Raw genomic sequence first — 15,571 nt, 5'->3', positions numbered from 1 at the left:
ATGCAAAGCAAGTAAAGTTTTATGAAACAAAAAATTATGTTAATAATGTTACATACTGTGACAAAAATATTTTAATGGCAAAACCCTACCGAGCTATATTAATATAAAACATTACAAAATATGAACATAAATATGAGCAATTTACTAAAGTGCATCAATAAAAGATCAGCCTTAAGTGCCTTAAGAACTTGGATGAAAAAATACTTTTGACAGTAGTAATTTGAACATTGTGATTTTTTACAAAGCAACACAAAAAATGTAATAGGCTACATATATATAAATTTTATTATATTCTGTATCAGTTTAAGCAAGACAAGACCAGCCTATATAATGCATATCCAGGAACTGCCAGACTGGGAACTCCTGCCAAAACAAAGATGACTGCACTGATCCACGAAGGGTACGGTACTGATGCCAGACTTGGAAACTTCTCCTGTAAAACACAAAATCATTACATGTTGTCCTATTAACAGCATTTACCATACAAATGTCACAATGTCACATCACAAATGTAAATGTATATTTTGTATTGAGGCATGATTAGAAAAAGGCGACTATCTGTGTGCTTACAGAGTTGGGATCCCAGACTAAATAGATGAGCTCTTCTTGCGTTTGTGTCACCAGGTAGAAAACTAAGATAACCAGGATGATTAGAGGACTGATGAACCTCCACGAAAGCTGCCAAAATAGGCAGGGCTTACGTTTGATCATGAACTTCAAGTCCTCATTGAACCTGCCACACAAGAGGAGTTTAATTCAATCATAATGTACTTACTGAGAGGAACACTCTATTTTACAAGGGCACCCTGGCCAAGATTGCAGCAGCACATAGAAGAACGAACATATAGGTTGATAAAATAGATATGAGAGAGTCATAGAGAGTCATAATTATGTATGTTTTTTTCAAAAAGAGTGACACTTATAGCATTACACATCGTTTTTTTTCCCATCGTAAATATAAAAATCCTGATTACAGTACAGCAGGATATACATTCTTCTTTTTAGAACTGAGTGCAGATGTGCTGCTGCTAATATGGTAATTTTGCAGTAAGGTGTACAGTATAATAAATGTTAAGCAAATATATACATTTTATGTACTAACCTGTCTATGCCATAGATGTAAACAACAGCTATCATCTCAAACAATCCAATGATCAGAAGTGGAACAGACCCAGCAAAGTTGTCAAAGAGAGTTACCCAATACATCCCTGAGTGCTGCGCAAACAGGAGGGAGATGATGAAGGCAACAAAACATGTTACTCCTGAAACACACATGCACAAAAATAAGGCAACCAATTCACCAAGGGTTGCAAAGCTAATTTGCTGATTGTTTTAACTAAAAAAACAGAATACCAGTAACTGCTTCTTGGGGCCATTTTTTAGGTAACAGATTTAAGTCTTTCAGTGGGACCACCACTCCCTCAATGTTGCCAAACAGGGTTGAGAGTCCCAAGCAGAGAAGCATGATGAAAAAGAGGACAGACCAGGCTGGAGAACCAGGCATCTTGGTGATAGCTTCTGTAAACACAATGAAGGCCAGACCTGTTCCCTCTACTCCCTGGACAAACACACACATTAGTCACAATCCAGGTAGGAGCACAAACCAATTACAACGTGGAATGTGAGAAATTCATCAAGAGTCACCTCACTGAGCAGTGTGTGCATGCTACACAGTTTGATGTCCAGTCCAAGAACAGTATCTGGATGGGAGCTGTTGTAATGATTATAGGCTGCCTCATAGTTGTCCACAGTGATGCTGTCTTCAGGAAGGTCAAATGCATTTGATAATGTCATGATGTTACTGAGGAGAAAATGTGCTGTCAATGCTTTTTGACTCATGAGGTAAGAATTTGGATAATGGATGGAAAATCAGTATTTACTTTCCCAAGTTATCATGATTAAAAATATAAAATACAGTATATTATAGTTGCTGGATTCTAGAGACAACACTGATGTAAACAAAATCTTAGCAACTCAGCAGCATTAGACATTTGTTTTAATCTATTTTTCTTTAATACTTTAATTTAATACTTATACTCTTTAATACTTTTGGGATTATTGTTTTCTAAAAATATTGAAAGCCACATTCTGTTACTACTTACTTGCTGATACAGATGTCATATTTCTCTGTGGCCCTAAAGCCAATGATAGTGTAGGTGACTGTGGCAGCATAGATTGAGGTTAAGCCTGTTATGGCCGACAGGATCACAGCATCTTGCATGCAGTTGTTGCTTGAAAAAAGAAAAAAGTGGTGAAAGATTCAGGACGAATCATGTCTGAGAATGGATTCAACCTTTTTTCATTGACAAATCGGTGTGGTTATAAAACACAACAGGGTTTCTAAATGTGTCTTACTGAACAGGGTTGTAGCTTGAGAAGGAGATGAGGCCTCCCCATGCTAAGCTAAAGGCATAAAAGACCTGGGCACCTGCATCCAGCCAAGTCGTTGGTTTTGTCAATTCATCAACCTGCAAGAGAGAGCCATACAGTGTGATGTGTCTTTGTTACTTGAAATATAGGATTGGATTTTTTCACGATAGAGATTAGAAACATACTTGTGGTGTGAAGAGGTACTTTATTCCAGTCATGGCACCTTTAAGAGTCAGTCCTCGGATCAGGAAGATGGCCAGCACTATGTAAGGCAGAATAGCTGTGACGTACACTGCCTGAGGTCATGACAAGGAAAGAAAAACATGATATAATTTTATTAGATTATTTTTATTATATTATATTGTTTTTTATTGTTTGTAACAAACCTTGCCTGAGGTGCCGATCCCCCGTATGTAGCAGATACAGATGACTGTCCAGGCAGCTAGCAGGCAGACTACTATGGGCCAGTGCATTCCTCCAGACTCGGCTATGGAAGCCGAACTATCTAAAGTCACTCTGTAAAAATAGTAATCTACAGTGGAGCTCCGTTGACACTCAGGTATAAATCCTGGAGGGGCAAGAATCAGTCAAATGTTTTAGTCATGTGTCAAGTTTGGCTGCTTGAGTCTCAGTGTGTATTTTCAAATACCTGTCCCATTGTCATTGAGGGGACATTGGGTCCAAGGCAGTGGATCTTGAAAGGAGTTAAAGAGATACCACATGATCCAGGCTATTAAGGTGTTGTAGTACAGCCCAATCAATAAGGACACCAGCATAGAGGCTATACCTGAGGAGGACAGAGTCACATGTACAGGAAGCCAAATATTCATTAACAGTTTAATGTGTCTCTGGAGCTAAGAGTCTCGTTTAGCCTCTAGTTTGGAGAAAATGGCCTAGAATCCATTTTACTCACCAATGCCAGTGAGATAAGGGTTGATTGCCCTCCACACTCCCACGCTGCCCATCCTGAGACGCTGGCCGATGGCAAACTCCAGCAGCAGGAGAGGCATTCCTTCTAGTACCAGCAGGATCAGGTAGGGAATCAAAAATGCACCTAGAACACGAATGATCAGTAGGACAATTTAAAATTTATACTGTTGCATCCATGACAATCATAGGTCTTCTCAGCATACCAAATATAAAAATATTTTGGCAAGCTGATAAAGCTTGGGTTTTGAACATAATGTGAAGCCTCATCTGTGAAGAATGGATAATAATATTAATAGTCCTTGTGACAACCCCTCCCACTCTGCTCTGTCCGCCTTTCTTCCTCTGCTGTGTTTTCCCACTGCTGGTAGTTGGTAGGTGGAGTTGGTAGGGTCATTTACTTCTACATCTGTACTGAACCTCTACGTGCATAAAGTCCCTAAACCCATTAAAAAGAGACTTATGGCAGACTCAGAGCTCCGTGCCACATGGCCATGGGGTTCATGTAGTTGTCAACAGTTTCAAACCAATCCGTAGTCAAAATTTGGTGTAAAAGGTAAGGTAAAATTTTCAAAGCAACCAATTATTCAACAAATTTCTTATCATATAATATCCAAGGAGAGTCAAGTCAAGGGAGAGGCAAGACAAGGTAGCATGTGGCAGCATAAGGCTTTATCAAGGCAATTTGTGCACAGATGTAAAACAGAAACAGAATTTAACTTGAAAGACCAATTTGTAAAAGCATAAAAAAATGTAAAATACTAATTAGAACCAGTAAGAACAGCCAAAAGCCATTGAAAACATGTACGTCTTGAATTTTGTGTCAATGGACATTTGATTGAAAGTGGAAGGCTATTTCAAAGGATCAGTCAGAAACTAATGTTCTAAGGATCTTAGGCCTAGAGTTGGAATAGGGGCAGAGAAGTTCTGAGAAATGTACAGGGGAGCTTCTTTAAACTCAATCCTGATTTTGACCGGTAACTAGTGCAGGACTGTTAGTATCAGTATCACTTTTTCTGCTATGAGTTAGAAGTCTTGCTGCAGTATTCTGCACCAGCCACAGGCGAGACAAAGAGGAGTGGCCAGCATCTAGGTTCAATGAATTGCAGTATTTTAACCTTGAGGTGACTAATACTAATGGTAGATAAGATTTTCCTTGAATGGGTAATCTTCAAAGAAACTCATCTGACCTCCAACGGGGAGGAAAGATAGCGGAAAGCGGGGAAGGAAAGGCATGCAAGTGTTGAAAACAGCCACTGGATTCTTTAGCTACTTCTAGGCATACTAAGTCATCGAGGAATACCCGGGCTGAAGCACCTGTTTGGTTTCATTGGTTAATTGTACACCTGAATATAGACTATATCCTAAGTGTACCTAGAAGAGTTGATGGTGTTTTGAAGGCAAAAGGTGGTCACACCAAATATTGATTTGATTTAGAATTTTCTTCTGTTCACTCACTGTGCATTTTGTAAATCAATAAAAATAAACAATTAAATCTTATATTTTTGAAATCATTTATCTTCACAGGATTTCTTCACACCTTCCTAAGACTTTCGCTTGGTAATTTGAGTGCAAAGTTTATTAATACTACTACTGTGATGATTCTGGTATTTATGGTGACCAAACACAAGCCAACAAGCTAGCAAGATAGCTTGAATCCTAGCTTGTTGAAGGCTAGCCACCTATTGTGCCAGTTGGGGCACTACGGCTATGCTCTTGCAATATATTTCTGTTGTACTTACTGCACTTACAGTTTCCAATGTGTAAATGGCATTCATGGGAATATCCAGTTGTAATTACAAAAAGTAAAACCAAAGTCCACGATTCAAGGTAATAAAAACATTTAATTGATATAGTGTTATATTCTGTCTTGTGCAGTATTTTTAACTTTCACAAAGCAATCTGTGTAATCCTACAACTGTCTGTGGCTTATGACGTGATTGCTCTCAAGTCACACACATGGACATTTTCCCAGTTCTACCATCTGTGATGTGAACTTGGCATAAGCACCTGAAGATCTAGTTAAAACAATCCCCAGACTCAACTCTGGGGTTATCCTTAGATAATGTGCTAATTCTACAGTATTGCAAATGTGTAATGACTTACACTTAAAAAGAAATGCAAATATATGCAAGGACAGACCATATTTAAAGTGAGAGGTGCACAGTAGGGGAGTCGTGATATATATCTGTATTGACAATAATCCTGATATTTAGAAATGAAAATTGTTGTACAGTTGTTTGAAAGTGTTATTCCGCTTTTGTACATTTATGGATACAGACTTATTTTCCACCTCCCTACACTTGCATTTAGAGTGTAATTCTGTTGCCAAAAACGAGTTTGAGTGATAGCATTATTATTTTTTTCCTTTTTTTTGGTTTTATAGATATCGAAATCATAATCATTATTGTGGATTATTTTTAGTACAATTTAGTGAATTGTGATATTGTGACAGCCCTAGTTCACAATTCAGATTATTTATCAACAATGGCCTTTTTATGTTTAATGCACCACTACACACTACACATATGTCCAGGAAAATCATATTTGAAAGATAGAAAAACACCAAAAAAAGGTATATGGTCATCCTGCTTATCTCACCCACACTATAATTCATCAAACAATAATTAAAGAATTGGCAGGCAGCCTAATCTTAAATCCTTTTGCCTTTTTGATCTAAGCTTACCTCCTCCATGAGCTTGACACAAGTAAGGGAATCGCCACACATTGCCTATCCCAATGCAAAAGCCCACGCAGGTTAAAATGTACTGGGCTTTGTTGTCCCACTTGGGCCTGTCCCCGGCCTCCTCCTTCTCCATCCTCTCCAGATCCTCATAGGATGGGATCCTGAGGTCCAGACCTGGGTTAGGAAGAACCAATCTCATGGTGACCCCACTGCAGCAGAGATGTTACACTATGGTTCCTGGAGGCCAGAGTGAGCGCTTAGCTTATGCACTCTGCAATGTTGAAACAAGTTTATGATCTTTCACTTTATCTGGTGCAATCCACAGATTAGCCAGTGCACACGCTGCAATTCTGTTTTTATACCACTATCAATCACCCAGTATTATAAAATATTAAACATAGAAAAACAGCCAAGATAGTTAGCACTGTCCCCTCACACCAAGAATATTCTGGTTTGAATCCACTGGTCCAGGGAGCATCCCACCTTTCACCTTACATTGTTGTGTGGCATTCTGTTGTGTTGCCTTGAGGCTGATATTGGGGGCAGAGTACACCTAGGTGCTGTCATTAATCATGACGTTGTGAGTCCTGCTCACATTTGTTGCTCCAAGAATATTATGATTATTGTCAAACAGAGGGTTCGCTGAACTGCCACTGATTGTACCGCTGAGGCTGTTACTCACTAAGTAGAGTTGTGCCCAGATAACAAGATGAGACCTCAAGGAAAGAAAACCTGTGCATCTGCCAGCAACGAGACAGTAGAGACAACTTACAGTTGTCCTGGCCAATAGTTAATGTGTGAATGTATTGTGCATGAATCTACTCAATGTTAACACTTTGACATCTGTTTTAACATTGAGATGTCCGCTTGAAAACACGCTCTTCCCTCGACCTTGGTGAATAAGTCAAAACTTGAGGTAGCACTTAATTTTCTCAGGCTGATGTGACTCACGGAGAATGATTGTCTGTTGCATGCAAGAGTTTGCTGTCAGTCTGGGCAAATAGAGAAGCGAAGTGCCTCTCCTTCCGGGGGACCACCATGGGACCTTATTTCAGAAACAGTGAGAGGCAAAACATTTTTTGATGTATTTTGAATTGAATGATTAAACTTAATGAATTACACATATGATGTTTTTCAATTTAAAACATTATTTTGCAAGTCAAGAAAGCTGCTACACTTGCACTACACTTTGAAAATACATAATTAGAAAGACCGGAAACCCAAATGTTGCATGTATGGTTGAACTATCTAGTGCCGCAAAAGTCGCAATGTTTGTGTGGTTTATTTTGGGATGTATGACCAGCAAGGGGTCGTAATCATTCTTATGTTTCCCAGCTGATTAAAGGACCAGGGGGTTGCTGGATAAATCAAATCAGGCAAGATAACATTACCTTTGTGCGTGGAGAATACCTAAATTTACCTAGCTGGCTGGCAGGTGCCGTATATTGTCAGAAACAAGCATGTAGTTCACTGAGCGAATTCACACAAAACTAAATGGTACTTTACTATCTTTACAACAAACTGTGGCTTTCTTGGCTTGCAAAATTATCTTTTAAACTGACATCTATTCCCTTGCTTCCCTTGAAAATTAATGCTTTGAATTACAGCCTGCATACTCCAGACTTATACTGCAGTAAGTCACCTTTCTGCAACACCTACAATGCATTGTTGTGATGTGTGTAAAGGTTGACAGCCATTACTTTGGCTGGAATCAGACTTGCATGCTGTTCAAAAAAACAGACAAACTGAGGATTCTCTGACTCTAGCTAATTTCAATGTATCCTGCCACATGTATTTACTGACTGATGGAACCACTGATGTGGTTAGGCCACATAATTTTATTGCAAGTCTAAAACTAGGCCGTACCAATTTTTTCAAAATGGATTTAGTCACTGTGAAACACTTGAGCACATGGACAGGTCATGGGCAGGTTTCTCTTGTGTTTATCATTATTTTTGTGAATCATTAAAGGGGCACTAAATGATCAATGGACAAAGTTCAGCTGGCTGGAACATACTTCAATAAAACTTAGTTTTTAGATATTATTTAAGTTACTTATTATAAGTTAATGTGTCATTTATTACATATCACAGTATTATTCAAGACTGCTGATCAATCCATATTAGCTTTAGCTCATGTCTGTTACTATAATGGCAAAATAGTATTAGCAGTTTCAAATCAAATCAGCTTTATTTATTTAGCACTTTAAGCACAGCACAGTTGATCCAAAGTGCTTTACAGAAAAACAAACACAATAGGAGAGAAAAAAATACGAGTGATGATAAATATCTATGATAATAATAGTAATAGTAACACAGAGCTAGGTTAGGTACAGTTTAAAGCTAGAGAGTGGAGGTGTGTTTTAAGACAACTCTTGAAGATAAGTCAATAGTGGGAGAGAAATTGATGGAGGGAGGAAGAGAGTTCTATAATTTTGCAGCAGTGATAGAGAAGACCCACAACACTTAGTCCTGGATCTCATCTCTTTGGTCCAAGGGCCTCAGGTCTCTGACGGTGTGATATGGGGACAGGAGTTTTACAGTATTACAGGTATCCAGTGTTGGGAGGCGAGAATAGGAGTAATGTGATCTCTTTTTGTTGACCTTATCAAAACTCCTGCTGCTGCATTTTGAACCAGGTCGGAATGGGATAAACATGGAATGTGAGTGATACCAAAATATTATTAGTGGCAGTAATCAAGACTTTCTCAAGGTCAGAAGTACAGAAAATTGGTCTATGGAGATGATATGGAGCTTCATGAAGATTATTTTTACTACCTGATTGATTAATTCATCAAACTTTAATCCTGAGTAGATTATGACTCGGCCAAGATAAGGAGAAAAGATGTTGGTTAAATGTTGTGGCCCATATAAAATAACTTGAGTTTTACTGTCATTGAGCTTGAGAGAGTTTACAGCCATCCAGGATTTGATGTCTTTTAGATTTAGATTTAGTTAGTATGGTCAGTTAGTTTGTTGTAGTTACTGGGCTCTAGGGGGAGGTAGATCTGTGGGTCATCTGCATAACAGCAAAAAGAAATGTGCTTTTGAATGATGTGGCCAACGGAAGCAAGTAAATTGAGAAAAGGATCGGACCAAGTATTGAACTAAGGGGAACACCACATGACATTGAGACAGAGGAGAAGATGAGTTGCTGATAGAGACACTGAAAGATGTGTTGGATGTGTCGCCCATTGGTTTAACCTGTGAACGAGGATGGAATGATCCACTGTTTTTTTTGGCTGAACTACTGCATGTGTGAAAGATTGGGGAACATGACTGGTTTCCAGGGAGCTATTGATAATTGAAAGAATGCTGGGGCCAATTGTGCCAATACATTCTTGAAAGAGTTTAGTTAGATTGATTAACTGTAATACAAGAGATAACTATATACAGCAGTTGGACGAGTGCTTGAATAAGGACTTTGTTATTCCAGTAGTAGTTCAGTTATTACACTATAAAAAGCACTATAAACATTACTGTCGAACACTCCGCTGTCCCTATTGTTGCTTTCAGTTTGTTGTGCCTTGTTGCAACTAGTTCACCTAACCTGACTACCACTATGATCTGTCAGTGTGAGGTCTCCCTCTCTTGTCTAAATTGCTGCTTTACATTGTCTGGTTGTTTAAACATTTATCATACAATATGATTACATCCCAGACGCACAAAACTGATATCAGCTACTGCTGTCAAAACCAACTGATGCAATGCCTCATGTCATTGTGTCTTTGGTTAAAAGTTGCTCTTGAAAATACCACATCTACATTAGTAAAATTATTATTTGTTGGAACATTTTTGCATTTCAGACCTCTGGAACATATTGCAATATGAATCCAATAGATTATATCCACAGCCAGTACCACTTCGAAATCCTCAGAATGTGTTCTAATCAAACCAAATCAGCAAATGCAGATATTACACCCATAAAAGAAATGGTAGACATATCAGTACTTCAAGTGCCAAATTGTCTCAGATAATCTATAATTCCTAATTATTTCCAACATGTGGGACACTGAAAAGAAACACCAAATGAGGGAATATCTTTTGGAAGAATGGTGTTCATCTTTCCAGGAGAGTCCAGAGACTTGTTGAATCCGAAAAGCAGTCACCCCCAAGTTATTGAATTTACTTTGCCTTTCAACAAAAATAATGCATTAGAAGATTAAAAGCCTGGACGTAATCTTTGTTATTGCACAGATGATTGCCATCCTAATCTATGATTGGACATGATTGAAATCACATGACATCACAACTTGTGTTAACCCAGAGTTTTATTGACTTTCACTTGTTTGAAGAAGACCAACACACCGCTGGAGCTTAGGTGTCTGCTGGTACATATGGTAAATATTTGCCATACATTTAATTAGCCATTTGTGAAAGTTATATTGGCAAAACCATACTTCACAGAGACAAAAAATATTTCAAAGGCAAAGATTAAAAAGGAGTGAAGCCTGGATGGATGGAAGACAATATGGTGTCTTGTCACTAAGTACAGTATGTAGATCTTGTGGATCGTGGTCACAGTACAACTAGCTGCAGTTTTTCGGGCTTCCATGGATCACTACCACTGCCTCCCACTCTGGGCCTGCATGACTCCCACCATTTCTATTAATATTACTGGGCATTATCTCTTTTAGCAATATTACTCATTTTAAGTTATATGTGTATTATTTTTCCTATAGTTGTTAATGTTATTATTGTTTTCCTGCATCGCTGCCTCTCTTTTTCTCTCTCTTACATCCAACATGGCCCTGTCAGAATGCTGCCCACCTCAGAGCTGGGTTCTGCCTGAGGTTTCTTCCTGTTAAAGAGACGTTTGTTTGCCATTGTCGCTTAGCGCTTGCTAATGTGAGGATTCTTGAATACCCAATTCTGAATTTTTTAATCGTTAAGTCTCTCTTAATCGAAGAGTATGGTCTGGACCTGCTTTACATGAAAAGTGTCTTGAGATAGCATGTGTTATGAATTAATTGACTGATCGAGATACAGCACTAATGAATTTACAGAAAACATGAGCAGAATGTGCTTTACTGGAGTGCATCAATATAACATCAGAATTACGCTTTAAGGACATGTACATGGGTATAAATAGGCAAACCACAGCTCATTTTTTCACTGAATACTTTTTGTTTTGCAGCAAACAAAGACCAGCCTACATAATGCATACAGAGGCACCGCCAAACTTGGAACTCCGGCCAAAAGAAAGATGATCCCGTTGATCCATGAAGGGTACGGTATTGATGCCAAAGAAGGGAACCTCTCCTGTAAGTGGCAAAACTGTATGATAAGAGCATTTAGTATGCAACAACTGTCCGAACAACATTAACCTAAAATATTTATCATGCCTTGTAATTTGTGTACTTTGCAATGAAGGAACATTGGAGAAAAGGACAACATAAATTCAAATATTTGCTGATCACAGAGCTATTTGCTTACTGAGTTGGGATCCCACACCAAATAAGTGAGCTCTTCTTGCGCTTGTGTCACCAGGTAGAAAACTAAGATAATCAGGGTGACAAGAGGACTGATGAACCATGAAACCTGCCAAAAGAGGGAGGGCTTACGTCCCAGCATGAACTTCAAGTCCTCATTGAACCTGCACACAAGAGGGAACCTAGCTGAAAGTAACAGTCACAGGGTTATAATAAAATAGATACAATATAATGAAAGTAATCAATGAACAGGGAAGTTGCAGGCCAAAAAACCACAACAATGACCTGAAAAACACAAAATAGTAAACAGTCCATACAGCAGAAGGGAAATGTAGGTAATAACTGAGTCAGATAATAATTATTTGTGGGATTGACGTAATGAGCGACACAGACACAGGTGTAACAAGTTAGTTTGATGCCTATTTAACACAATCAGTAGATTATCCTTCATTCGTTTTAGAACTGAGTGCAGATGTGCTGCTGCTAATATGGTAATTTTGCAGTAGGGTGTACAGTATAATACAGTATACAGTATAATACAGTATAATAAATGTTAAGCAAATATATACATTTTATGTACTAACCTGTCTATACCGTAGATGTAAATAACAGCTATCATCTCCAACAATCCAATGATCAGAAGTGGAACAGACCCAGCAAAGTTGTCAAAGAGAGTTACCCAATACATCCCTGAGTGCTGCGCAAACAGGAGGGAGATGATGAAGGCAACAAAACATGTTACTCCTGAAACACACATGCACAAAAATAAGGCAACCAATTCACCAAGGGTTGCAAAGCTAATTTGCTGATTGTTTTAACTTAAAAAAGCAGAATACCAGTAACTGCTTCTTGGGGCCATTTTTTAGGTAACATATTCAAGTCTTTCAGTGGGACCACCACTCCCTCAATGTTGCCAAACAAGCTTGAGAGTCCCAAGCAGAGAAGCATGATGAAAAAGAGGACAGACCAGAATGGAGAACCAGGCATCTTGGTGATAGCTTCTGTAAACACAATGAAGGCCAGACCTGTTCCCTCTACTCCCTGGACAAACACACACATTAGTCACAATCCAGGTAGGAGCACAAACCAATTACACGTTACGTGGAATGTGAGAAATTCATCAAGAGTCACCTCACTGAGCAGTGTGTGCATGCTACACAGTTTGATGTCCAGTCCAAGAACAGTATCTGGATGGGAGTTGTTGTAATGATTATAGGCTGCCTCATAGTTGTCCACAGTGATGCTGTCTTCAGGAAGGTCAAATGCATTTGATAATGTCATGATGTTACTATGAACAAATTAAGACATTGATTAGTAACTCTACTTAACATTACAAACCCAACATTACAAACGCAATTACTATTTTTGAACCTATAAATTCGACATATGAACACAGCTAAATAATTTCAGGAATGATTGCTTTGTCCATGCAGGCATAGCCGTAATACTCTCTAAAATACTAAATAGAATAGAATAGGACTGTGTTCCAAATAATATTGAAAGCCACATTCTGTTACTACTCACTCGCTGATACAGTCGTCATATTTCTCTGTGGCTCTGAAGCCAACAAAGGAGTAGGTGACTATGGCAGTGTAGATTGAGGTTAAGCTAGTTATGGCCGACAGGATCACAGCATCTTGCATGCAGTTGTTGCTTGAGAAAAGAAAAAAATGTGAAAGATTCAGGACGAATCATGTCTGAGAATGGATTCAACCTTTTTTCATTGAAATGGCCTAAATATGTGTAGAACCAGTGTGTGGTTATAAAACACAACAGGGTTTCTAAATGTGTCATACTGAACAGGGTTGTAGCTTGAGAAGGAGATGAGGCCTCCCCACGCCAAACCAAAGCCAAAAAAGACCTGGGAACCTGCATCCAGCCAAGTCGTTGGTTTTGTCAACTCATCAACCTGCAAGAAAGGCGTACCGTGTAATGTCTCTTGGTTTTGTTTTGTGGAATTTGTAATGTTTTTTTAAGATAGAGATTAGAAACATACATCTGGTGTGAAGAGGTACTTTATTCCAGTCACGGCACCTTCAAGAGTCAATGCTCGGATCAGAAAGATGGTCAGCACTACGTAAGGCAGAATGACTGTGACGTACACTGCCTGAAGTCATGACAAGACAAGCAAATTATATAATAATTGTGGTGATTAAGGAATGCACATTGTTTGACTTAAGGTTCAACAAACCTTGCCTGAGGTGCTGATCCCCCGTATGTAGCAGATACAGATGACTGTCCAGGCAGCTAGCAGGCAGACTACTATGGGCCAGTGCATTCCTCCAGAGTCGGCTATGGAGGCCGAACTATCTAGACTCACTCTGTAAAAATAGTAATCTACAGTGGAGCTCCGTTGACACTCAGGTATAAATCCTGGAGGGGCAAGAATCAGTCAAATGTTTTAGTCATGTGTCAAGTTTGGCTGCTTGAGTCTCAGTGTGTATTTTCAAATACCTGTCCCATTGTCATTGAGGGGACATTGGGTCCAAGGCAGTGGATCTTGAAAGGAGTTGAAGAGATACCATATGATCCAGGCTATTAAGGTGTTGTAGTACAGTCCAATCAATAAGGACACCAGCATAGAGGCTATACCTGAGGAGGACAGAGTCACATGTACAGGAAGCCAAATATTCATTAACAGTTTTATGTGTCTCTGGAGCTAAGAGTCTCGTTTAGCCTCTAGTTTGGAGAAAATTGGCTAGAATCTATTTTACTCACCAATGCCAGTGAGATAAGGGTTGATTGCCCTCCACACTCCCACGCTGCCCATCCTGAGACGCTGGCCGATGGCAAACTCCAGCAGCAGGAGAGGCATTCCTTCTAGTACCAGCAGGATCAGGTAGGGAATCAAAAATGCACCTAGAACACGAATGATCAGTAGCATCTGTAAGATTGCACTTATGAGAATCATAGGCCTCCAAATATAGCAGGTTAAACTAGATAAGATATTGAATATGTAATGTCTAGTCTGGACTGTAAAGTGTCCCACAGGGCTCCAGATTTCCAAGCCATTGTTTTTCTGTGACATATGACCACTGGCAGGCTCCATCGAACACTCTTGCAGGGCTCCACTGCAACATGCATTCAGGCAATAGCACTACCTAAATTCTTAGTTCTATACTTTTTTTCTTGTACTTTTACTTAATCTTATTCTTTAACCTATTTCGGTAACTTCTGGCAACAATGCAGTACAAACAATATTGTAGTTCAAATAAGTGGTATTTATCACTAACAAAACACTAGAGCTAACAAGCTGGTGAGATTGCATGAAGGCTTGCTTGTTATAGTAGCCACAAATCATGACAATTGTGGTTAATGCAATAATTCATGGATTGGCAGTCCACAGACAGCTTAATCACTGAATGTCCCATTACCATTTGAATCTGATTTTACCTCCTCCATGGGTTTGACACATGTACGGGAATCGCCACACAGTGCCTATCCCAATGCAAAAGCCCATACAGGTTAGAATGTACTGGGCTTTGTTGTCCCACTTGGGCCTGTCCCCGGCCTCCTCCTTCTCCATCCTCTCCAGATCCTCATAGTAAGGGATCCTTAGTTCCAGTCCTGGGTTAGGAAGAACCAGTCTCATGGCGACCCCACTGCATCAGAGATGTTACAATATCCTTCCCAAAGGCCAGTGTGAACACCAAGTGTATGCACTCGGCATCGCCGAAACAAGTTCATATCTTTCACTTTATCTGATGCAATCCACAGATTAGCCATTGCACACTTTGCCCTTCTCTTTTTTTATACCACTATTAGGTTAGTCAATATAATCAAACATTAAACATACTTATTGTAAAATTACTATAAACTTTCTTGAGCCTCACCAGAACAAAACGGAAGTACTAGTTGTCAGAGAAAAGGCACAGATAGAAAAGCTAACCTCCAAATTGAAGTCACCGGCATTCAGTCCAAGGCACCAGGTTAAAAACATGGATGTCATCCCGAAATCTAATTTAACTTTCAATGCCCACATCAAGAGTGTGACCAAATCTGCCTTCGACCACTTAAAAAACGTTGTGAAAGTGTGTTAGTTTGTCTCTCACCTGATAGTGAGACACTTGTGCATGCTTTCATTACTACTAGGCTGGAATATTTTAATGCTGTTCTTTGTGGTTTACCAAAAAGCCGTAGATCAACTCCAACTCATT

At 39.2% G+C, this 15,571-nt stretch overlaps 2 protein-coding genes across 2 annotated transcripts; both read right to left on the bottom strand.

Annotated features, from left to right (window-relative positions):
- Positions 1–282: 282 nt before the first annotated feature.
- LOC139215308 (sodium-dependent neutral amino acid transporter B(0)AT1-like) lies at positions 283–6,242 on the bottom strand. Its single transcript, XM_070846234.1, has 12 exons — positions 5,984–6,242; positions 3,284–3,424; positions 3,020–3,157; positions 2,757–2,938; positions 2,556–2,666; positions 2,356–2,468; positions 2,103–2,231; positions 1,645–1,801; positions 1,354–1,558; positions 1,103–1,262; positions 571–733; positions 283–433 (listed from the first exon to the last, which is right to left on the bottom strand). The coding sequence occupies exons 1-12, from the start codon at positions 6,180–6,182 to the stop codon at positions 299–301; spliced, it is 1,833 nt and encodes a 610-aa protein (XP_070702335.1). The 5' UTR covers positions 6,183–6,242; the 3' UTR covers positions 283–298.
- Positions 6,243–10,846: 4,604 nt separating this feature from the next.
- On the bottom strand, positions 10,847–15,095 carry LOC139215307 (sodium-dependent neutral amino acid transporter B(0)AT1-like). The gene is made up of 12 exons (XM_070846233.1): positions 14,808–15,095; positions 14,133–14,273; positions 13,869–14,006; positions 13,606–13,787; positions 13,411–13,521; positions 13,211–13,323; positions 12,939–13,067; positions 12,546–12,702; positions 12,251–12,455; positions 11,999–12,158; positions 11,419–11,578; positions 10,847–11,244 (listed from the first exon to the last, which is right to left on the bottom strand). Exons 1-12 carry the CDS (start codon positions 15,004–15,006, stop codon positions 11,095–11,097), a joined length of 1,845 nt encoding a protein of 614 aa, XP_070702334.1. The 5' UTR covers positions 15,007–15,095; the 3' UTR covers positions 10,847–11,094.
- Positions 15,096–15,571: the final 476 nt, after the last annotated feature.

The sequence above is a fragment of the Pempheris klunzingeri genome, chromosome 16 (genome assembly GCF_042242105.1).
Source record: "Pempheris klunzingeri isolate RE-2024b chromosome 16, fPemKlu1.hap1, whole genome shotgun sequence".
NCBI classification, from domain to species: Eukaryota; Metazoa; Chordata; class Actinopteri; order Acropomatiformes; family Pempheridae; genus Pempheris; species Pempheris klunzingeri.
Note: the sequence above shows the minus strand (reverse complement) of the source record. Positions and strands in the feature narration are given on the sequence as shown.